This window comes from Macaca fascicularis, chromosome 5 (genome assembly GCF_037993035.2).
Source record: "Macaca fascicularis isolate 582-1 chromosome 5, T2T-MFA8v1.1".
In the NCBI taxonomy this organism is placed as follows: domain Eukaryota; kingdom Metazoa; phylum Chordata; class Mammalia; order Primates; family Cercopithecidae; genus Macaca; species Macaca fascicularis.
The window spans coordinates 10560309-10583654 of NC_088379.1; the positions used below are offsets into that span (position 1 = coordinate 10560309).

At 43.1% G+C, this 23346-nt stretch overlaps 1 protein-coding gene across 3 annotated transcripts in view; it reads right to left on the reverse strand.

Annotated features, from left to right (window-relative positions):
• Window positions 1-2807: 2807 nt before the first annotated feature.
• Window positions 2808-23346, reverse strand: part of HS3ST1 (heparan sulfate-glucosamine 3-sulfotransferase 1) — a 37303-nt gene continuing 16764 nt past the window's right edge. For 2 of the 3 annotated variants that reach the window (XM_005554489.5, XM_005554488.5), the window contains exon 2: window positions 2808-9524. In XM_005554489.5, the coding sequence (XP_005554546.2) occupies window positions 8493-9416 (924 nt within the window). In that variant the 5' untranslated portion in view covers window positions 9417-9524 and the 3' untranslated portion in view covers window positions 2808-8492. Of the gene's footprint in view, window positions 9525-11202; window positions 11375-23346 lie in introns of all 3 variants that reach the window. The other variant, XM_005554487.5, reaches the window with a different exon arrangement.

Genomic DNA, 23346 nt, shown 5'->3' on the forward strand with positions numbered 1-23346 from the left:
AAGAAGCCATCTTGGCCATCCAGATGAGGTTAGTCTTCAGATGACTACAGTCCTAGCCACCACCTGACTACAACCAGATAAACCCCCAAGCAAGACTTTCCCAGATGTTTCCAATTTACCCATAGAACCATAAGAGGTAATAGATTGTTTCTTTATACACTAAGTTTTGGAGTGGTTTGTTACATAGCCTTAGGTAACTGGAACACCCGGTCTGTTTAGCCATTATTGTTTTTCCTGCTGCACCAAAAACGCTACTAAATGAGGAGCATAATCTCAATCAACTCTCAGCTGAGTATCTGCTTTATGCAGAGAACTGTGTGGCGCATTGGTTTGCACAGTAAGCAACAGACCTTCACTTGGAGAGCAAGGGATTAGACAACAGATACACAGTGTGATAGATATTACAAAGTAGTTCTGAGATCTCCCTTGGATTCTGCTGCTACCTACATTACTTTACTCCTCCAGACCTCAAATCCTTCTATAAAAAGAGAAGTTTGGCTAAAATGACCTGTAAGTTCCCTTTCAACTCTATCAACTGATGAAGCCGCAGTCGTGTGTGTGTGTGTGTGTGTGTGTGTGTGTGTGTGTTTTATCTCAAAGAATATAAATAAAAATTTGACAGTTGTCATCTCTGAATAACCTTGCTATTAGGCTCTGGTTAGTATACAATGGGAATGCAAGCCTTGGGCAACAAAAATCCATACATTTTGTTTGTTTTCAAGGGAGCATATAGAAAAGTGAGCATGAGGTAAGATGAATAGACCAGATAATAGACTTACACTTTGAATTAATTACCTATTACGTAACAAATTACTACAAACTTAGCAGCTTAAACCAATATACACCTATTATCTCAATTTCCCTGTGACAGGAGTTCGAGCACATCCTACCTCTGCTGTAGCCTTTCCAAGCAGCAATCAAGATTTTAGTCAGACGACTTTCTTATACGGAGCTTGAGGCCATCTTCCAAGCTCACTTATTGTTGGAAAAATTTAGTCTTTGAAACTGGAGTATTGAGATCTTTGCTTTCTTGTTGGATATTGGCTGGGGACACTCTCAGCTACTACTGGCCACTGCAGTCCCTTGCTACTCTCGCAACATGGCAGGTGATGCCTTCAAAACCAGTAGAAGAATCTTCCCAGTGTGATAAGTTGGAGTCTTACATAACACAATGTCTTTATAGCCCATCACCTTTGCCATGTACAGTACTCTAACCAAGAGAGTAAATGCCTCATCTTATTTATAATTTCTGCTCACATTCAAGGCAAGGGTTCTATGCAGGGTTTGTATACAGGTAGGTGGAAACCAAGGGAGCCATTGTAGAATTCTGCCTGCCACAGCCTTTTTTTCTGATATTTATATTAAGCTTCTGATCTCTATCTTTGCTTTCTTTGTTTTCTAGCTCTTTCTATGAACAGACATGTTGGAGAAGAGATTCTCTTTTGCATTTACAGGCATTATAGCCTAGAGGTAAAGCATTTTAGTTATGAAGAGAATACGCAGGAGACAAATCTGGCTGCACCATTTACTAGCCATGTAACCTTGGGCGAATTACTTAATGTCTACGTGCATTGGTTCCCCATCCATATATAAAATAAGTGAAATAGTGGCATTTATCTTATAGGTCGATATGAAGGTTAAATGAGATAATACCTAGGTTTTAATAAACGTGAGTATTATTCCTTTACTTTCTGTCAAAGATGATACCAGTCATGAGAGCTAAATAGGAATTAGAAAGACTTACTTTTACATATTTGCAGAGTTTATGAAATTGTGATCTCTTATATGTCCATTGTCCATTTTCCATAAAATGTTCATAGAATCTCTGTGAGGAAGGCATCATTATCCCTATTTTACAGAAAGGTACTGGAAGTTCAGGGCAGTTAAGGAAATTGCCCAAGGTCACATAGCTGTGAAAAAGGCTGGGAGATAAACTTCTAAATTCAGGTCTTCAGAATCCAAGGTCAGAGCTCTTTTCAGTAGGCCAACGTGAGAAAGTGGTATTAGACCTGTTCATTATGGCACTGTGTGGTAGAACTCAGATTCAGGAGAGAATGTAGGTCGAGGTACAGTAGGTATGAATTTCAATAGCCAGTTTGGAGATATCATGGGTTACCTTGGAGAACTATCCACTGTTTCAGTATTCGAGAAGAGGTCATATAGTAAGGCATAGTGAAAAGAGCTTGGGTATTAGGGTGATTTTTTGATTAATAAATATTTACAGCTCCTATGTCAAGTATTGTTACTATTTATTGGGGATCTAATGGTAAGCAAACACAGGAAGCTTGAATTGATTATTTCCCCTGAGGTTTGTGAAGATTACATAAAACAGCATATTATAAAGTACCTACCAGTGTCTGGGCCAGAAAGGGTACTTCCAGGAGGTGGGCCAGATCATGAGACTGGGATGTGGTAGAAGGGGCTTTCGCATAAAACTGACAGCTGACCTAGAGTTACCCTTCAATCCACAAACAAGCATTAATACTCCTTACTTACCATGTGCCAGGCACAGTGTTAAGTGCCAGAGGGTTGCAATCAAAAGGAAGAGACATCCATGTGTTAGTTCTAAGTGGACTATCTATCAAACAATAGAAATACAACATATTGCTACATAAGATGGAGTAATACCTTCATCTTTGTTGGGTCCAGAATTGTTTTATGAAGTTGGAATTTAAGTTTGATATTGATGCATTATACTATTTTGGTAGTCTGATAAGCTAATTAAAGAGCCTACTACTTGGTAACAATTTCATCCATTATTGTATTTAACACTTTGCTATTTGCTAGCCAATAAAATAGACTCATTCTCTGCTGTATCTCATTTAATTGGAAGAATTCTGATAACTCTGTGGGTTGATCACATTATGCATTTAAAATACAGAGAGAAGAAAACATGCATGCAAGGTTAAAACCTTAGAGTTGATGCTCTGGAAGCAAAGCCTGAGGGGGGGTTCCTGTATTCTTGGGAAACACATTTTCTGAGAATAGGGTAGCAGAAGAAATGGGTAAGGTAATGTGGGAAAAGGATGAAGTTTGAGAAGAAATAAGTAAAAGTAGGGTTTCAGAAGAAGTCTAGCCTCAGCCTGATCTCACAAGGAGCTCTGAGCACGAGTCGCAACAGAGGTTGTCCTGCCCAGAGGCAATGAGGGTGAACAGTTACCCTACTACCCCCCTTGCCCCATCCCACATCGATCAGTCAATCATTAGTCATGCCCTAACCCTAGGAAAGCAGGAGAGTAGGGTGGGCAACACTTCCCGGGCATCTTCAGGTAAGGAAACTCCTACCAACTAAGAGAAATCCTTCAGAAAATAGTCAGGGTGAGTCACCAGAAGACAATCTTTGTGGCAGCCGCAGTTGAGAGCAGTTCCATGGTAAATGAGGTCTGGATGAAGCACTAACAGCAATAGCTACAGTCACATAGCTGGGAAGCAGAGGAGGAAAAAAGGCAGTGCATTTCTGCCGACTGGTTCAAAAGCAGTTTTGGTCTGTCTCCTAAAGTCCCAAATGTTTTTAACCACTAAACAACATATGTACTGAGTTTATAGTTTTTACCTACTTTATCTCATTGAATTTGAGTTTTCCCCAAAACAGAGTATAGTACATATCTGCCCATTTTTATGGAGAAGGAAATGGAGGTTCTCAGAATCTGAATCTAAGATCCCATGGCCAGTGATTGATACAGCTAGGATGCACACCCAGGTCTTCCGGCTCTCTCTCTTTACTGTTATCTAACTGGGAAATTTGGGCAAAATGGAATAAAGGTCTTGACATCAGGGAGAACTAAAGCACCAAGTTCATTTTCTACATCAAAACACTTTAGTGAAGCAGCTAAATCTGGTGATGTCCTCTTTAGCTTTGGCTTTCTCTCATTGTGTGCTGTTTGGAGAACTCTGTTACGTTGCTCTGGCCTTTAACTCAGGCTCAGTCTTCCAAAATGAGCTGCTGTCAGTTAGAAGCATGTTTTGTCACATCCTTGTTGCATCAAATCCCAGCCACTGCTTTGCTTGAAGGTGATCTTGGCGTCACCCTAACTGTCCAACTCCAAATCCTAGATGCCCATAATTTCCCTTACAGCTCTGCCTAATAGACAGATACATATGCTTTATGTCATCCCCCACTTACCCACAAACAGATGGACTGAAAAGGAACAGAGACACCCAAGACAAAATTTCATTTGTAAGAAACAATGGCTCTATCAACATGGGCAAGCCCTTTAATTTCTGAGTTTATTTTTCTGTAAAATTAGTAGCCCATGTTCTACTTCTTAGAGTTGTTATATAGGTTAGAAGCAATATATTTAAAATACCAAGCACATGGCAGGTGTGCAACAAATGATAGTTATTTTTATGCAACAGATACACCTGCACAGGAGCCAAATTCACAAGGGTGCCTGCTAAGTAAGCTTTCAGCACTCCAGCCTTGGAAAGCAGTAGCTTCTCATTGAGTTTAACACATTTGACATGCCACTTAGACAAATCTCTTGCCTACCTCTACCCTCTACCCCCGGTCTCTCCCAATGACCACTGTCTTCATGTCTCAAGTTTCCCTTGTTCAGAATGCCCTGCTCTGGTGACACCACTGCCATTCGTGCCCCAGCTTTATGGCGATTCCTCCATGAAACCTTCCCATAGGAGGGTCAGGGTTTCTGTGGCCCACAAGTTAAGTGACCTGCCCTGCCATGCGACCTCTGGGAAGATTCTCTATTTCTTAATATTTCTGACAAATGACATTCTGGAGAGGGTCTCTGATCTTTTTCAACTTCTTTTGTGATACGTGATGTCAACATTTCCCATTTCTGGACTATTTCCCTGGAGGGAGCAAGAATCCTTTCTTCTGAAAAAAGTGACATGAGGTCAGGATCACTTTTTATTTTTTATTATTATTTTATTTTTTTGAGATGGAGTCTTGCTCTGTCACCCAGGCTGGAGTGCAGTGGCATCATCTCGTCTCACTGCAACCTCTTCCTTCCAGGTTCAAGTGATTCTCCTGCCTCAGCCTCCTAAGTAGCTGGGATTACGGGCACGCACCTTCATGCTTGGCTAATTTTTGTATTTTTAGTAGAGATGGGGTTTCACCACATTGGTCAGGCTGGTCTTGAACTCTTGACCCCATGATTCACCCACCTCGGCCTCCCAAAGTGCTGGGATTACAGACGTGAGCCACCGTGCCTGGCCAGGACCACTTTTAAAACCTCAGTTTCCTCTTCTCTATAAGGGGGCTAGTTGATTTCTCTCAGCAATGTTGCTGAACTGAATGTCAAACCATGGAACATATCGCCCCACCCAGTCTATACACAGCTAAATGTCTTTCCCCTTGTACTCCAAGACCCTCTGGATTTTTGTTAAAGTCCAGAACAAACAGTTAATGTCTACTAGTTCCTGTTGTATTTTCTTTTTATATTCTTGAGGACTTAATACCATGTTGAGCATATGGTAGGGGCTCAAAAAAGTAAAATTTTAATGGATAATGGTGACCTGTGACTCCACCCCTGTAAGCAGCAGGCACACTAGGCATTGGCCTCCCCTACCCTGCATCTCCTTTCAGTTGGGTAAGCCTCCCAGCACAGAAGGAGTAAAGCACCCTGTGCTCAGAGGCATGTCACTTTTCTTAAACTCGCAAACCTTCAGGCTGTGAGCTGATAACCAAATAGTGTTAAAAGGATTTCAACCCTATCTGATTCCAGGAGGAAGGGAAATGGAAGGTGCTGTTCTGACTCTGGAGTGTCAAGTGTGTAAATATTCCAAATCTAATAGCTGAGGCTTGGTTCAGTTGCTCTCAGCTGCCTCTCTGGAAGGACCCACCTAGATCCCCCAGGCTGTCCCTGGGCTGGAGTGGTCTGGACAGGAGCCCCACCCCTTCCACTGACATCTGTCTCTGTTAATGGAGTTGGTAGGAGGCATGTTTGGGAGGGACTGGGTGTCTATTAGGCTCCCGAGTCACTGCATTTTGGCCCTATCAGGACAGGCCAGGGTCTACTTCAGGGCCTCCTTTGAATTTGACAGTGCTCGGTGATATCTATTAATAAATACCTTGGGTAAATCTGGAGTGAAGGTTTCTTACCCTGTGTACTTTCTCAATGACTGGCTGGGGTTGTACCAAAAATGAATGAACATACAGTGCCACTAGGACCTCTGACCCCTTGCTCATGGTAGACTCATTTGAACATTCCTTTAGCCACAGCTCTGCACCCCCAAATGAAAACATTGGATTTACATTCACTAATCATTTTACACTGGACCATGCCCTCCATCAACTATGCCAGTCCCAGCAGCTAGATTATGTTCCATGTGCCGGTCCTGTCTTCCTCCACTCCTCCCCGCTGCCTCTTGCAACAACAGTTCACGCTTCAACCAGACCATCCCTGTCAGGGCACAGGAATATACAGGCCATTTGCAAAGAGCATCTTCTTCAGAGTCAGAGACTCTCATTGCAGTTTCCTTTCAGTCACCATATTCCTGAACAGGCTTGGAAACGACTTAACCTTTCTGAGCCCTCTTATTTCTTCAGCTCTTCAACGAGTACGGTACAAGCAAGGTCCAACGATGTGCTGCAGAGGGAGGCTGTCTGCCTATTGAGAAGTACCCAGTCCACCAGGGGCCTGCTGTAAATATTTCCGCTACTTCCTCCGGGGGAGATGATGGTTTAATGACAACTTTAATGGATTATAAAGAGGAAGGCATCCTCTCTGCTCTCTGTGCATGATATGGGTGAGGCATAGGCCATGCTAAGGTCAGGTCAGGCTGGAGCTGCTGAAACATACCAAGGTGACTCACTTCCCTGATAACACTGCTGAGAAAAATGGAGGCTGCTTCTTGCCCTTCCTGTAGCTGGGACACACCTCTTAGGATGGAAGATACTTGGCACCTGGGAAGAAATGTCAAGTCAGGTCAGGAAGAACTGGCTCTGAGTCTGGGCTTTTCCTTCTGAGCTCAGAAAGAGTTGGGTAAAAAGTAAATACATAAATAACCTGTGCTTTGACTCTGAGTAGCCTCTAAGCCTGAGTTTATAGTCAATGTGATCTTGGGCAAGTTTCTCATGTTCTCTGGACCTATTTTCTCCTATTTGAAATTTCCATAATAATATCTGCATCCTGGGGTGGCTTGGAGAAATTTCAATGAGTTCTTAAGTGTAGGAGGTGATTAATAATATCCATTTCTGTCATTTTCCTTCGGTATAAACTATGTCAGGAAACCAGTCTATTTTGCTTGTTTGTATTTTCTCTTTTACTGTAATAAATGTTTTATTTTTACTAAAATCCGATGTGTTTAATTTTGTAAAAGGCTGACTGCATGAAGAATGCATGAAAAAACTGAGGATAAGACGGGTTTATGTGACCATCTCCAACAACCTGGCTGCTCGGGGGCAGAAGTGAAAATGAACTCCAGCCTCTCCTCTGGGGGCAGGTACAGTGGCTCTCTTCGGTGCTACCCTCAACTCTGCCCTTTTCTCTTTTTAACTTCAACCCTTGGGAGTTTACATTTTCTTTCACATTCAGGACTCCAAATTTAGAGTTGATTTTGAAACATACACATATTTATGTCTCAGTGCATATGGAATATATGTCTATAATGCCAATGTATCTTTCAGGAAGTAAGCACTTTTAAACTAAGCAAAAGACTACTACCCTTTTAGTCAGCCTTTCACAGAACCTACAGGATGAAGACACACATAGATTTTGCAGTTTCTCTTTTCTATTCTAATTGGCTTTCTGGAGGCCAACTGCCACTTGGGGCAAAGTACCCAGGCCCAAGATCGTTCTGAAGGCCAAGGGTTTAATCCTCTTTATTGTAGGTTTCAACCACTGCTGAGATCAGAAGCGTATGCAAATATTCTTTGAGGTCAAGATGGATCCCAAGGGACTTCTAGCCAGTCACTAACTGCTTCTCCATCCTGAATATTGCTTCGTTTACTTGAAGTTTACACGTGGGAATGGGTAAAACCGTGACCTCCAAAAATGGCAAGGAATCATCAAGGAGATAAATCTTACAATCCAAGTAAAAATAAATCTGATGATCACAATGAGACATTGAAAATTAAAAAGAGCAATGCAGAAAGGAGAGGGGAGAGAGACGACTATAACAGCCATAAAAAACGTGGTTTTTTTTTAAGTAACAAAAGAATTTAGATTTTGCAATGAGTGCAACACAGACAGCTATTTTGAGTTGGGGGCAAGTTAATTATATTCAAAAAAAGATAGCGTCTCCAGAAAAATCTTTTTTTTTTTTTTCAGTGAAATAGTTTAGTTCCTTCATATAGAGACATATTACACAATGTTAACAACCATGAAAAACAATACAAAATGCCCTCCATTTAACAAGTAGAAAAATATAACTAGTATATATGGCAATTGTGAATCTAATACTGTACAGAAGTACTTTATGGATTTTACAAATAAATTATACCTTAAATGCTTTTTTAAAATTCTTTCCCCTCCCCCAGATGTACACCAGAACTTACAGTAGGAAAGTTTCTGAGCTTAGCTTATTGCAAATCAGTGCCAGTCAAATGTTCTGCCAACAAGCTCGAAGAATTTCTTATTTGGCTCATGAAAATATTCGTGCAGTTTATTGAGTAGTTTGGGATCTACTTGGGGGTGCGCCCGGCCTTTGGACTCATGTAAGCAGCGGTCCCGGCCGCTGTCCCGCAGGCAGTAAAAGCCCTTGGTTTTGTTAAAGTAGAAGTTCGAGGCATTGATCTGCGGCGACAGCTTCAGGAACCTCTCGACCTTTTGGATCTCGGGGAAAGGATCCCTGATGAGGCGGTCGCCGTCCACAATGTGGATGTGGCGCAGCGGGAAGAAGCGCAGCCAGTTCTGCATGTGCACGTGGTAGAGGCTGCGGTTGAGGGCCTTGTAGTCCACGTTGAGCCGGCCGTCGCGCACCAGGAACTCCTCGATGGACGGGTAGGGTTTGCGCTTCTGCATGTGGTTGTAGAACACTTGGGTGTAGTCAGATAGCACGCGCTCCGACGGGTCTCGCAGGATGAGCAGCAGCCGGATGGACGGGTTCATGCTGTGGACTCGCTCAGGCACTTTGGGCGACGTGAAGTACGCGGGGGTCTTTTCCACCGTGAGCTGGTGCGGCCAGGAGAAGGGCATCTGGCTGAGGTACCAGCCCAGGCCGTGGCCGTAGTGCTCCTCCCAGTCGAAGAAGTGGACCTCGTTCTCCGCGGCCGCCACATCGGGGTGCAGGCTGAGCATCTCCAGCAGCGCGCGCGTGCCGCCCTTGCGCACGCCGATGATGATGGTCTGAGGCAGCTGCTGGGCAGAGCCGTTCGGGGCCGCGCCATAGCGGACGTCATCCTGGAGGGTCCCCGCTTTCCGCAGAAGCTCCTGCTGGCCCAGCTCGGCGGGGCGGGAAGGCACTAGCTGGGGCTGGGCCACCAGCAGCACCGCGCCCAGGAGCAGCGCGGCCATGCTGGACACCACGGTGGCTTCACTGGGCCGCTCGTCGCTGGGTCATGAAGCGCAGCAGGACGGAAGCCTCCTAGTCAGTGGCACATGGGAGTTTCAGGCTTTCAATTACTAGGGAACAAAAAGGGAAGATATTAACATATAACAAAGACAGGAATAATTCAACTAACGACTCTGTAGCCACTCTGCAGTGAGGACTATATTCAACCCCCCGGGACTCTGTTTCTTATCCTATACAGGAGCAGATGGCAAACATTTTCTGCAAAAGGCCAGAGAGTAAGTATTTTAGGCTTTAAGGGACATACTTTAGGCCAACTCCAACTTCAACCGTGCTATTATAGATGGAATACAGCCATAGACAACACACAAGGGAATGGGTGTGGTTGTGTTCCAAGAACACTCTATTTGTGGGCACTGAGTGAATTTCATGTAATTTTCACGTGTCATTAAATATTATTTTCCTTTTTACTATTATTATTTTTTGCAATCATTTATATGTTTAGCTGTTTGGCTGCATACAACCGGGCCAGGTTTGGCCCCCCAGTCAGAGCGTGCTAACCCTTACTATAAAGGAAAGGGTTGGGAAGACCCTTCGGAACTCAGCAAAAATCAATAAAATAGCTACTACTCACCAGTCCCTGGCAGAGGGGTAGGTGATATAGAAGCAGGCTTTGTTCCTGCCCCCTGCTCTTCCAGCCAGGGGCTGTAATCTAACAAAGCATGTAAATTAGTATGAAAGACTTCATGATTAGTCCCAATTCTTCACCCTATGTCCAACCCTTGAATTGGCCTTGCCACTAGCATATGAGCAGATGTGACAACATATCAGTCCCCAGCCTGGCTGCAAGAGGTCTTGTGTGTTTTGGCTCACCCTCTTTCACTCTTGCCTTTGCCATGAGAAGAATATGCCCTGGCTAGCCCATGGTCCCGGGGGAGGATGAGAGACACATACGGCCATCCCATCTCATAAGCGAAGATGCATGATTGTGGTTTTAAGCCACTGAGTTTTGGAGTGATTTGTATTGCAGCAGGAAATTGGCAAAAGTTAATTGATGCAGCCTGATTATAGGCATCAGGGTGATATATGTTATGATTGTAATTTAGGTAGGGTACTACGAAGACACATGTTCATTCATTTTGCCTGAAATAATTGGGGATGGTTTCACAGTGGTGGAAACATTTGAAGTAGGCCTGGAGGGATAAACAAGTGAAATTACTACAACATACAAAAAAGCCTTCAAGTGTCCAAAGCTTTACTATTGATAATGTGGTCTCATACTATGCTCAGCTATTGTCTCTACAATCCTACATTGTAAGGTAGGAAGGCAGGGCAGATGTCACCACCATTTTTTTTCTTTTTTTTTAGATGGAGTTTTGCTCTTGTTGCTCAGGCTGGAGTGCAATGGTGCGATCTCAGTTCACTGCAACCTTCGCCTCCGGGGTTCAAGTGATTCTCCTGCCTCAGTCTCCTGAGTAACTGAGATTACAGGCATGTGCCACCACATCTGGCCAATTTTGTATGTTTAGTAGAGATGGGGTTTCTCCATGTTGGTCAGGCTGGTCTTGAACTCCCAACCTCAGGTGATCCACCCGCCTCGGCCTCCCAAAGTGCTGGGATTACAGGCATGAGCCACTGCACCTGGCCTGTCACCACCATTTTATAGAGGGTAGCCTTGTCTAAGGACACAATTCTATTAGTCTTTCAAAATTCAGAGCCCAAATTGAAAACTCTAAACTCAGGGTTCTTTATCCACAACCACCTCTTTTTCACAAAACTTCTCCTCTTTACCTATTTAAGATTTATAACATTTAGGCAGTAAAGGACACAGGAACTGCTGGCCTAGATGTTTCAGGGTTCCACAGGACAGACCAGTCCATGGTTTATGTTTTCAAGGAGCTGATACTCAGTCTGTCATGTTGTCCTCTAAAGAAGTGATTGGATGCTCTCACTTGAGTCGTCTCTGTTAAAACACATTAAGGGAAGGGTAAGAGACAGGCCTGGCTTGGGGACTGTGGGATTTACAAAGGTAGTAAAAATGTTCTCCATCAAGAGGACCCATCATCTTTTGTACAGTAGCTTCAAAATTTACTTCATCAGTTTAAAACTTGTCCAGAATGAATAAAGGAAGAACAAATTCCAGGACATCCATTTTTATGATCAACCAGCTGATCTATCTTTCTCAGATATTGTGTTATCTGTTTAGAAAAACATATTAAAGAGCAAGTAATCAAACAGACGGAAGCCTTTAGAGAACCACAGTGCACTGGAGAAGGGACCTGAGGGATCAGTGATGTAACTCTTTAAGAAAAAATCAAGAATGCTTTAGAAAGGATAACCACGAACTATGATGTTTCAGGTTGGTTCTACCGATTGGTGAGCTCAATTTAACGGGTCAATTGCTTTAGTCAACTGATGGTTTCAGGGTGTTTCGGTTGAATTTCATTTCCTTCTCAAGTCATCCAGGTTGTTCAACCAAATGTACCAGTTGTGCTTGGCTCTTACATATTTGAGATGTGAGAATGTATGCAATTGTATGTGCATGTTTGGGTGTGTCTGTATGTGTGTATGCGTGTGTGTGTGTGTGTGTGCAGGTATAACAGGTTGGTCAAGGGAGAGACGGACAAACTACTACCCTTTAGAGAGCTATGCTGTGTGTTGCTCACTGCTATCCCCAGCTTTTTTTTTTTTTTTTTGAGACGGAATCTCACTCTGTCGCCCAGGCTGGAGTGCAGTGGCGTGATCTTGGCTCACTGCAAGCTCCGCCTCCCGGGTTCACGCCATTCTCCTGCCTCAGCCTCCCCAGTAGCTGGGACTACAGGCGCCCGCCACCACACCCGGCTAATTTTTTTTTTTTTTTGTATTTTTAGTAGAGACGGGGTTTCACCGTGTTAGCCAGGATGGTCTCGATCTCCTGACCTCGTGATCCACCTGCCTCGGCCTCCCAAAGTGCTGGGATTACAGGCGTGAGCCACTGCGCCCGGCCTGCTATCCCCATCTTATAGTTCCATGTTCAGACTCAGGGAACAACACATTCATATTATTTGATACCTAAGTGTAGAGGCAGAGGCCAGATCTGAAATTCCTATTATCTGACTGTTTATGCTCCCTCCACTCTAACCTGAGGCATCCTGGTTAGTGTAGTGTACATCTGAGGTTTCTTTCCTGAAGGGGAATTACCAGCACACAGTAAAGAAGAAACTAAATATAGTTTGTCCTTCATGAAAGAAAACAATAACAACATATTGGGAAGTTAAGTAGCTTAAAAGTTCCTTGTTTGTACTTTAATCCTTTCTAAAAATGTATTTACTTATGTCTAGACCTTTTTCATTCAAAAATATTTGAGACTTATAGAGAAAGAAATTGGCTAACATCTTATATACACATATGCAAGTATATATGCACACATATACATACACACATACTATATATAGCATATATATCATGTTTATAAATATGCCCCATGTGTATCTTTTATGTATATATGTAAAAACGTGTGTAAGTATATATGTGTGTGTGTAAATGTATGCACACATATATTAATATCGAAATATAGTGTAACCTGTTTTATATTACATGCACACCATGGGCATTGGGAGCCAACTTCCTCTTGTGGTTTTATAATTTGGACTTCCCAGGGTCACAGAAAGGATTTTTGGTCCTTTTTGTAATACTCTCAGAAACAAAAAGATTCCTAAGCTCAGGTGAACCTATAAAGCCATTCCTGTGGGCCACCTTGATCTTGACAGTGAAATTATAAACATCAGGGAAGAAGGGGGTCACTTAGTCCCTGCCTTTCACACCCCAAGATGACTTGCCCAGTGTCACATAGTAAATCTGTTCCCAGGACTTTTGGCTCCTGAATTCCAGTTCTGTAGTCTAGTTGCTGTTATTACTGTCTTTCGAGTAAGTGCTTGTAATGTAAAATAATGACAATGTATTGGGGACTCCAAAGAAGAAAAACCCAACAAAATCTACCCAGCAATGACAACTCCCTGACCACCAACTTCCAGTGTCAGCTGACACACAGGGTACATGCAGTACAGGGTCAAACTTGCTCATTTGTTCTGGTCAGTAGAAGGGTCCAAATGAATTGCACAGGCTCTGGAGTCAGGATTCCTGTCTCCAGTTTGGACCCTGGTCAAAGTGACTTAACCTCTCTTAGCTTCAGTTGCCTCATCTGTAAAATGGTAATAATTCCACCTGCCTCAAATGATTACTTTGAGACGGAAATGAAACAATGTGTGTCAGGACTGTCCAATATAAATATATTTTGTATCACATATGCATTCAGACATTTTCTAAGGGTCACATTTTAAAACATATATTTCACATAGCTTAACATATCTAAAATGTTATCACTGTAACATATAATCACCTATATAATTTCTCTTTTTTGAGACAGAGTCTTCCTCTGTTGCCCAAGCTGGAGTGCAGTGGCATGATTTCAGCTCACTGTAACCTCTGCATACTGGGTTCAAGTGGTTCTTGTGCCTCAGCCTCCCAAGTAGCTGGGACCACAGTTGTGTGCCACCACACCTGGCTAATTTTTGTACTACAATTTTAGTAGAGATGGGGTTTGACTGGTCTCGAACTCCTGACCTCAAGTGATCCACCTGTCTCGGTCTCTCAAAGTGCTTGGATTACAGGCGTGAGCCACCATACCTGGCCTAATCACTATATAAAATTAATGAAGGATTTTGCATTTTTTCTACCCAGTCTTCGAAATCCAAGTGTGTATATATTTACCTGTGTAGCACATATCAAGGACACATATGACTGGTGGCAATTGAGTTAGAGAGCATAGAGACAGAGAGCACTGAGCACATTTGCAATTCTTGATCTGAGAGCTCTTTAAGTGTGGAACACACTTTCCTGAAAGCAAGATTCCCTACCCATTCACAGATTAGGAGCTTCCTAAACAGGAGAAGAACCAGGAAGACAGGTTTGAACCTGCAGGCAGCACAAAGGCAAATTCGATCTTCTCCCTCAAGAAACAAACCAGATAAAAGTAAACAAATGGGAACTTTTGACAGTTGAAGCCCTTGGCTGACATGGGCATGGATACAGAATTCTCCATAGCACCTGAAGCAGAGGCCACAACCTTGGCAAAAGCAATGATCGCAGCTCCCGTCTGCAGCAATTGCTACTCAGCAGGCACTAGGCTGGCAACTTTCCATGCAGGGCTTGCTGTAATCGTCACTGCAAGTCCTCAAGGTAAGTCATGTTATTATTTTAAAAAGTGAGGTTCAGAGAAATGAAGTCGTGTGTCTAGAAAGTTAGCCAGGTACTTCACTGTCCCTTTCACTTTTCTTGGCAATGTCTAGAGATAGTGAGCAAGTTGTTAATGAACTTGGCTCGACTTCTTTGGTCCTGTTGAATATTTGTGCCTTGCACCAATTCTTTGATGAAGGACGGAATTTCTATGAAACCTGAGACTTGCTAAGATGGGCACAATGAACCTCCGCCTTCCTTTTATAGATAGGTTAATAGGTCCCAAAGGGAGATCCAGCTACCTCTCTGTTTACTTCCCTCTATCAGGGAGGCTGTTTTCTGGGTACTACGGTGAAAACCCAAGGCCTGAGTTTCATGAACTGAGAAGATTAAAGTCCTTCCTATCAGCAACAGTGAACTTCCTCAAGTCCCACTGTGAAGACAGTAGCCACATGCCAGGCATGGGAAACCCAATGGAGAGTCCACAGAATCTTCCAGATGGAGGCTTCCCTTGCACTTGGAATTAAATCCAAACTCCTTTCCAAGGAGGCCTTTCCTCCAAATGGAGGTCTTGCCTTGCTCTACTCTATCCTCTAGGGCCTGGCATGATTTCTGGTATATAGCACGTTCTAGACATTTTGTTTGCTGAATGAACTTGTCAAATGCAGTAGACGGGCAAATAGCTGGAAGGTACTGGGAACATATTTTAACACAGTAGCAAGAGAAACTTTAAGGGTTTGAAACTTCTGTCTCTAGAGAGTCAAGCAGAAAGCAGAAGTTGAAAGGGGGACTCAGCATTTCTAATCGTGATTGGGCGACATCACCTGAGAGCCTAGAAAATATTTGGATTAAAAAAGGACGGGAAGCTATGAAACAACCCTTCAAAAATATTTTCATTTTCTCCTTATGTCTCCTTATTACATAATTCACATCATGACCTAGATTTCAAATGTAATTAACTATAATATATTCTCTCAGTCCCACTGCTGGAACATATTCATAGATGAAATGAAATAACTAGGATATTTTACAAGAGGTACATTTAATGAATCTGGAACAGTGATGCCTGCCATCTGTCGGTCTGTAGGACACCTTCACAGCCCCTCAACAAGAGATGATGACACACTGTCACAGGTAGGAATCTCCTGTAGGGTAGCAGGGATGATCAAAACATACAACCATAAGTCACTTATAGGATTTAACAAAAGGGTTAGAAGGGAAGAGATTACCTGCTGAGCACTCACTGGGTGCCAGGTGGCAAGCACTTGAGTATAAATTATTTCTTCTAATACTTGCAACAATACAAGAGGTGATTGTTCTCATTTTATTTTATATTTTTAAGCAATAAAAATGTGGTGGAGAGTAGTAGATGAACAAAGAAGATTTTTGCAATCAGGTAGATCCAGGCTAGAATTCTTATTGCTAACTGACCTCAGTCAATGTCTAACCTCTCTGGGGCTCCATGTTCCCCTCTGCAAGTATGAGCTTAAATCTTCTTGATAGGGGTGTCATCATAATTAAATACGATGACCCATGCCAAATACATGGCACAGTGTCTGGCACACAGTCATTCAACAAATGTTAATGGCCTGCCTTTCATATTCATATCTGCCATGACAGAAATGGAAACATGCTGTTAAGGTTAAATGACCTCCTCAAGGTCACAGAACCTGGTAATATCAAACTAAAATATTCCACTGGCCATCCTCAAAGTCCATGGTGTGCCTTTGTCCCCTTTGAATTGTGATGCTTTCCCTTGGGCAGTGGGGATTGCATTCCAGGCGAGGGAGAGCTTACTTAAAACCACAATGAGATAGAAGAAGTGTGAGATTTATTATACTGTTATGCAAGAACTGCTTCTTTCCAAGAATCCCATGGTGTTGAGTGATTTAATTTTCTGGAACGCACTGAAACATGAGAAAGACAGGTTGAACAACAGAACTGTCATTTTTTTTAGTCTACCAAACTTCTGGACAATCAACAGTATAAGATTATTTTTTCATTGTTAAGAACGAGAAATGTCTTCACTTTCATCTTTGCACAGCTACTGAAGAGCACCTCGCAGTGGTGTCAGATTTTCATCCTTGACAGTCATTTTGGAAACAGTGAAATTGGAAATAGATTCAGTTTGTGCCTGTCAGTCTATGAGAGGACAGTGATATTTCAAGACCTACATAAATATTTATTTTCTTGAAATTGCTTATACATGTCAATCTTCAACGAATGTTGACATTCACTTTTGTTTGGATTTCCTTATGGTAATTGCTGTGAGGTGGGATGGGGTGAAAAGAGTTTAGGGTAGAAAGGATCATAAGTCAGGCCACATAATGTTAATAAGCTTTCTTGGACCAATTTACTATGCAGTGGGGGATAAGTTAGAGTAATTGGCCCCATTGTTTCCTTGAAAAAGAGGAGGACTATTCGAATATCTCCTCCTCTAGACTTCTATGCTTCCTTGAATTCTCTGCATGTCTGAGAGGTGCCATATTTACAAAAGTTTAACTGGATAATAAATTGAATTCTCTGAAATCGAAGGAAGGAGATGCCTTGGCAAGCCAAGGAAGGTAGCATGGTGTGCTCACTGGGAGAAGGATTCCCATCTCAGTGTTATTTGTGAACCTCTAAGTGCTCCTTGATAAAATGAGAATGATAAATGCAACCTGTCCCATAGGTAGTCTGAAGTCAACGCACACAACATTATTCCCCAGATCAGGTGAAGGATTAGGGCCCAAGGATTTGGATAAAAAGTTCACATGAGAGGTAACTAAAGATTTCCTCCTGGGAGAGACTTGTGGCTGCAAGTTACAACCATCAGGCAAAGTGCTTTCCAAACATGCATATGCACGCATGCCACTTAGAAAGCCAGTTACAAATGCAGATTCTCATGCAAGAGGCCTGAGCAGAGGCCTGGGATTCTGTATTCCTCATAAATTTCCAGAGGAGCTAATCTAACCCTCGATAGTCTTTGGAATGGCTAGAGCCCTGTGAGCTTAGAATATCGGTGCCAATTCAGATTCTGATACTCTTGGCCCGGGGGAGAGATGGGCAAGGTCTTTTGATTTTTATTTGTTTGTTTCCTACTGTTGTTGGGGTAGTATATTTTTAATTCTAGGATTGAAAACAATTGTGGTAGACAAAATAGACAGGGATGATTTTGGCTGCCGAGTTTGTATTTTGGGAGGCAGGAGATGGAGGGAAGACTCTGGGAATTAACAGGATTTACAGCCAAAAACCCAGTCTCAAATCTTAGCTCTGTAACTTAAAATCTGCAAGACAGCCCTGAAACTTGGAGTTTGAGATTGAATGCACTGGCCCTACATATTTACTGTGAGGATTAAATAAAATAGTACATGTGGCATGCTTAGGGTATTGCCATACTGTCTGGCCTGTGGTAAGCTCTCAAATCATGGTAGTTATTTTTGTCCCTTAAAAAGAAAAATCCTGGGTGTTATAAATGGGATCCTGGGATGATAATTAGTCAAACACATTTGTTCATGATGCAAAGTACTGCAGTGACTCAACCAGACAGAGGCTCAAAGAAGAAAGGACAGTGACACATAGAAATAATTCAGTTCTCTGTGGAAGGGCACGCAGTGGCCGTGGGTCCTTCAGAAAGGGCTCCTGAATGAATGATGAGCAGCCAGGTGTGTGCAGTGGTGAGGCAGGCCCCCAGTGAAGGAAGAGGAAGAGTTACTTCTCAACATGTTTAATCTGCATTGCTGTGCGCAGAAGGCAGCAGTGACCTAAATAAATCCTTCATTAGAAGCAGAAACACACTGGCTCAGGCACTGCGCAGCAGAGCTCTGTGACAGGAGGGCGGACAGACAGGGCTTCTCCTATTACTCAGTGCGACTGAGTGGAAGAGGGACCCCATAACAGACAGGAGACAGGAGCTGGGCTGCCTTGGGCCCACTCTGGGGTGCATGGCTTCAGCCCCTGCTCCAGGGGTGACTGAGCCTCTGAGAGGTGCCATCTTAGCTAAAGAAGCTCCCCTGGATGGGGTGGATGGTCATCGATCACACTGCAGATGGTGAGTACCCACAAATCTTTTGTGTTAACCCAGAAATGATCAGGAAAGACACACAAAGCATCAGAGGCAAAACAGCCACGTGCCATCATCTTGTTCTGTCTCATCATTTTGCAGATAGAGAAACGGAGGTAAGCAGAGAACAAGAACCCCAAGGTCAGGCCTGCAGGGACTGAACTGACTCAGAAACATGGGTCTCCCAATTTGCATCTTACTAACCTCCATACACATGGAGGTTATGTGCCCTCCAAAATCTGTCCTTTTTTGGGGGGCAATGAAGATTGGAATAATTCACAGCTGAAAATAAATTTATACAAACCGAAGTAAATTGTTTCCCCTGAAATGGGCAAATAGGGAGAGATGATTTGTCTCATTCCTTGAGCCAGGTTGTTATGGACTGAATGTTTTTTCCCTTCCCAAATTCATAGGTTGAGACCCTAACCCTCAGTGTGATGGTATTTGGAGGTGGGGGGTTTAGATGATTAGGTTTAGATAAGGTTGTAAGGGCAGGGTTCGATCCTGACAAGATTGGTGTCCTGATAAGAAGAGGAAGATAAAACAGAGCTCACTCTGTCTCTCTCTCTCATTCTCTCTACCATGTGAAGGCATAGCCAAAATGTGGCCCTCTGCAAGCCAGGAACGGGGTTTCATGAGGAACCACTTCTGCTGACACCTTGATCTTGAGCTTCCAGCTTCCAAAGCTGTGGGAAATAAATGTCTATTGTTTAAACCATCCATTGCATGACATTTGATGTTAGCAGCCCTAGCTGACTAGTACGTGGTCCTCAGAATAAATAGGAAAGCAAAACAGTTTGGCTGGGACTTCCTCCATTGTGTGTCTTTCCGGGGCGGCACTCAAATGCTTCCAGGTTTAGGCAGGTGACATCTATGTATGAAGCCAGCTGGCTGGTGGGAGATGGTGGCAAGCAGCTGTGTGTGTGGTTTGGCTAAAGAAGCAGGTGCTGCCAACTCTGGCAGATTTTGTCAGAGACCAGGGACCAGAGTGGTCTGATCTTCACATTTTTCAAAACTCAACTATGGATACTTATGTGAAAAGTGCTGATTTTTAGGAATCTCATAAATGGATATAACTTGCCAAGTAAAGTGAAGAAAAGGAAAAAAATAAAAATAAAAAAGACTGAATGGCAAGTCTGCAGAGAGCAATGCCTAAGGTCTATGCATTGCCCGTAGGTGATCACTCAAACTCTTACAAGGCATCTACGATGTTTCTAAAATTGTACTGAGTTCCTGGGGACACCGAAATAATCCCGTCCCTGTCTTCAAGGAGCACCTTATAATGTGGAAGATGCACGTGGAAGGAATGAATGACTAGACTTCAGAGTAGACATAGATCCATCCGTGGAAACTCAAGAGCCCAGAGGAGAGAGATGGGAGCTGGCAGAGGGTCAGGGAGGGCCTGGAAGGACCTCACAGCAAAGGCCATGTTGGAACACAATCTCGGAGAAGACTTGGCCGTGCTCAGAAGAAAGTCCCATGGGAGCATTCATTCAGGGCAGTAGGAGACAAAGCTAAATGGGGTACAAGGAAAACCTCAGCCTATGCTAAGATTTGCCATGGCAGGTGCTGGTGTGGATGAGGCTACAGGACCCACAGCTTGAGAAGCTTCAGTCCTCTGCCTAGAAATTTAGAAAGAGGGTAGAGGAGGCCGAGAGTGGTGTCTCATGCTTGTAATCCCAGCACTTTTGGGAGGCTGAGGCGGGTGGATCATGAGGTCAGGAGTTCAAGGTCAGCCTGACCAACATGGTGAAACCCCGTCTCTACTAAAAATACAAAAATTAGCCAGGCGTGGTGGTGCACACCTGTAATCCCAGCTACTCCAGAGGCTGAGGCAGGAGAATTGCTTGAACCAGGGAGGCAAAGGTTGCAGTGAGCCAAGATCACGTCATTGCACTCCAGCCTGGGCGACAGAGTGAGACTCCATCTCCAGAAAAAAAAAATAAAAAAAAAAAAAACAATAAAAAATAAAAAATGAAAAATAAAAAAAAAGGAGAGGAAAAATAGCCCTGGCATTAGGATGAAGCATACAGTCCTGAACTTAAATCTCAGCAATGTCGCTTCACTATGTACAGGCTCTGACTTGAGAAAAGTTAATGGCGTAACTTGGAAACTTTTGTTCAGTTTTGGCCCAGGAGCTTTTCATTATCTTTCTTTTTAGATACGTGTGGTCTTGGTTTATCATGATCATTTAAAAACAAACATTTAAGAGAGTGCTTCGTATTGTCAGGCACCATGAAAAACACCAGGGGTAGAGCAATGACAAAGCGGCATCTATGCCTGAAAGAGCTCAAAGGGAAAACTGGCATAGAAATAATACAAGTAGAATTCCCTAGTGGGTTTTGATTTTATATTGACCACATTTTTCCTTTTCTGAAAACACTGTTGCAGTTCATATGATAGCACTGAATAAAGCAATAGTACATGGTTATTTCCTCTGGCCCACCTACCTATACACACCACTGTGATTTCCATTTGTCCCTTGCTTGAAATTTTTTTAAAGTGTCATTCAAGTTGAATATTTCATTATACTGATGCTCAGGTTCTACAAATAAATTAGTATCTCATTTGCTTCTGACTCAAGCTTTACTTTAAACAGGAGATGCTTGTTTTTTTCATCTTGCTAATCTTGAAATATTTAAACGCCATGTAATCTATCCAGAGAAACAACACCTAGATCGTGCACTCCACACAGCCCTCTCTGTAATTTCTTGTTATCTCTTACTATAATTACACTATCTTCAGATTAAATGCAATGGTGTATGTCAAGTTAAACCATCAGTGGCCTGGTCATTCGTTCTTTCTGCATGTGGATGCAAAATGATTTACATTTTATACTTTTAAAATGTTATTTATGATTACTTAAATAAAGTAATGCCAGAAGGAGAAGTTCAGGAATCATCAAGACGAATCACAGGAGTTCAGAGTGGGGAGGCTGGTGATTAAGGGCCTGGGTTTGAGTCCTGGCTGCACCCATACTGACTCCATATGACCAAGAGCAAGCCATGCGACCTCTATGTGCATCTTCCCATCTGAAATGTGGGGATAGTAACAGCACCAACCTCGTGGGATTGTCATGGGGATCAAAGGAGATGTGACTGTGTAAACTGTTAAAGAGCAGGGCTGGCGTAGAAAACTCCCACCAAATTTCAGTTTTTGTCACTGTCAGACTTCCATATCCCAATAACTGATAAAGCTTCAATTCAGGTCATCAATAATTCAGACACATAATATGCATATCCATGAAGTCTTCTTTGCTTGAAAGGGCCAAAGCACCAGGGTAAATAGGGTGCTGAACTGGGAAATAGGAGCTGGGGTCTAGTCCCTGGTTCTGTCTTGACTTCCATGTGACGGTGAGCAAGACACAGGGATACTCTAAGACTTATTTACAGAGTAAAATGATTGGGTCATAAATTCTAAGATCATATAAGATCAATCTAAAACATGAATGCTTTAGAGGACTGAGAAACATATGGGCTGATCACCCCAAGAGAGCTTAGCTCTCTTGGAATCCAAAATTTCTTTTTTTTTTTTTTTTTGAGACGGAGTCTTGCTCTGTCCCCCAGGCTGGAGTGCAGTGGCCGGATCTCAGCTCACTGCAAGCTCCGCCTCCCGGGTTCAGGCCATTCTCCTGCCTCAGCCTCCCGAGTAGCTGGGATTACAGGCGCCCGCCGCCTCACCCGGCTAGTTTTTTGTATTTTTTAGTAGAGACGGGGTTTCACCGTTTTAGCCAGGATGGTCTTGATCTCCTGACCTCGTGATCCGCCCGTCTCGGCCTCCCAAAGTGCTAGGATTACAGGCTTGAGCCACCACACCCGGCCTGAATCCAAAATTTCAAGAGGATTTTCCAAGAGCTACGGAATCCAAAATTCCTAGCCACAGTGATTGTTGTTAAAAGCTAACCACAGAGTTTTGTCACCAGTGTGGGCATCAGTCTAACATTTTATAAGTTAAAGGTAGCACCATATATCAAACTTCTAAGCTGCTGAGTTCTTTTTGATGGGGAGGGGGAAGAATACAGCCTTTAGTGGAAAAGAGGCTGTTTCCTTGGGTAGGTCCTCTCGACCTGCACTTGCTGCTCTGATTCTACTCAGATCATACTTAGCACTCATTCACTGAATATTCATTGAACCTAGGACCTGATTGAGAGGTGGATCAGTTAGACTGAGAAATAATCTATGAAGAATGCTTAACCATTACTAGAATGAAACAAGGCAAATAAGAAAGCATTGTACTCCTATGGACTGAATGTCTGTGTCCTTAAAAATTAATATGTTAAAATCAAATCCCCATCATGATGGTATTGGAGGTGAGGCCCTTGGGAGGTAATTAGGTCATGAGGGTGAAGACTTCCTGAATAGGATTAGTGCCCTTATAAGAGGCCAGAAATCTGGCTCATTTTCTTTCTGCCATGTGGGGATACAAGGAGAATTCAGCAGGGGCTGCAACCCAGAAGAGGGCTCTCACCAGAACCCAAGCATGCTGGCATCCTGGCCTCAGACTTCCAGCCTGCAGTACTGTGAGAAGTCTGTTTCTGTTGTTCATAAGCCATCCAGCCTATGGTGCTTGGTCATAGTAGCCCTAATTAACTAAGATAAGTTTTCTATAAAAAGTTTATCAGTGACAATAACCATTAGAAGAGAATCCTTTCAACCTGGGGCATGTGGTGGGATAAGATT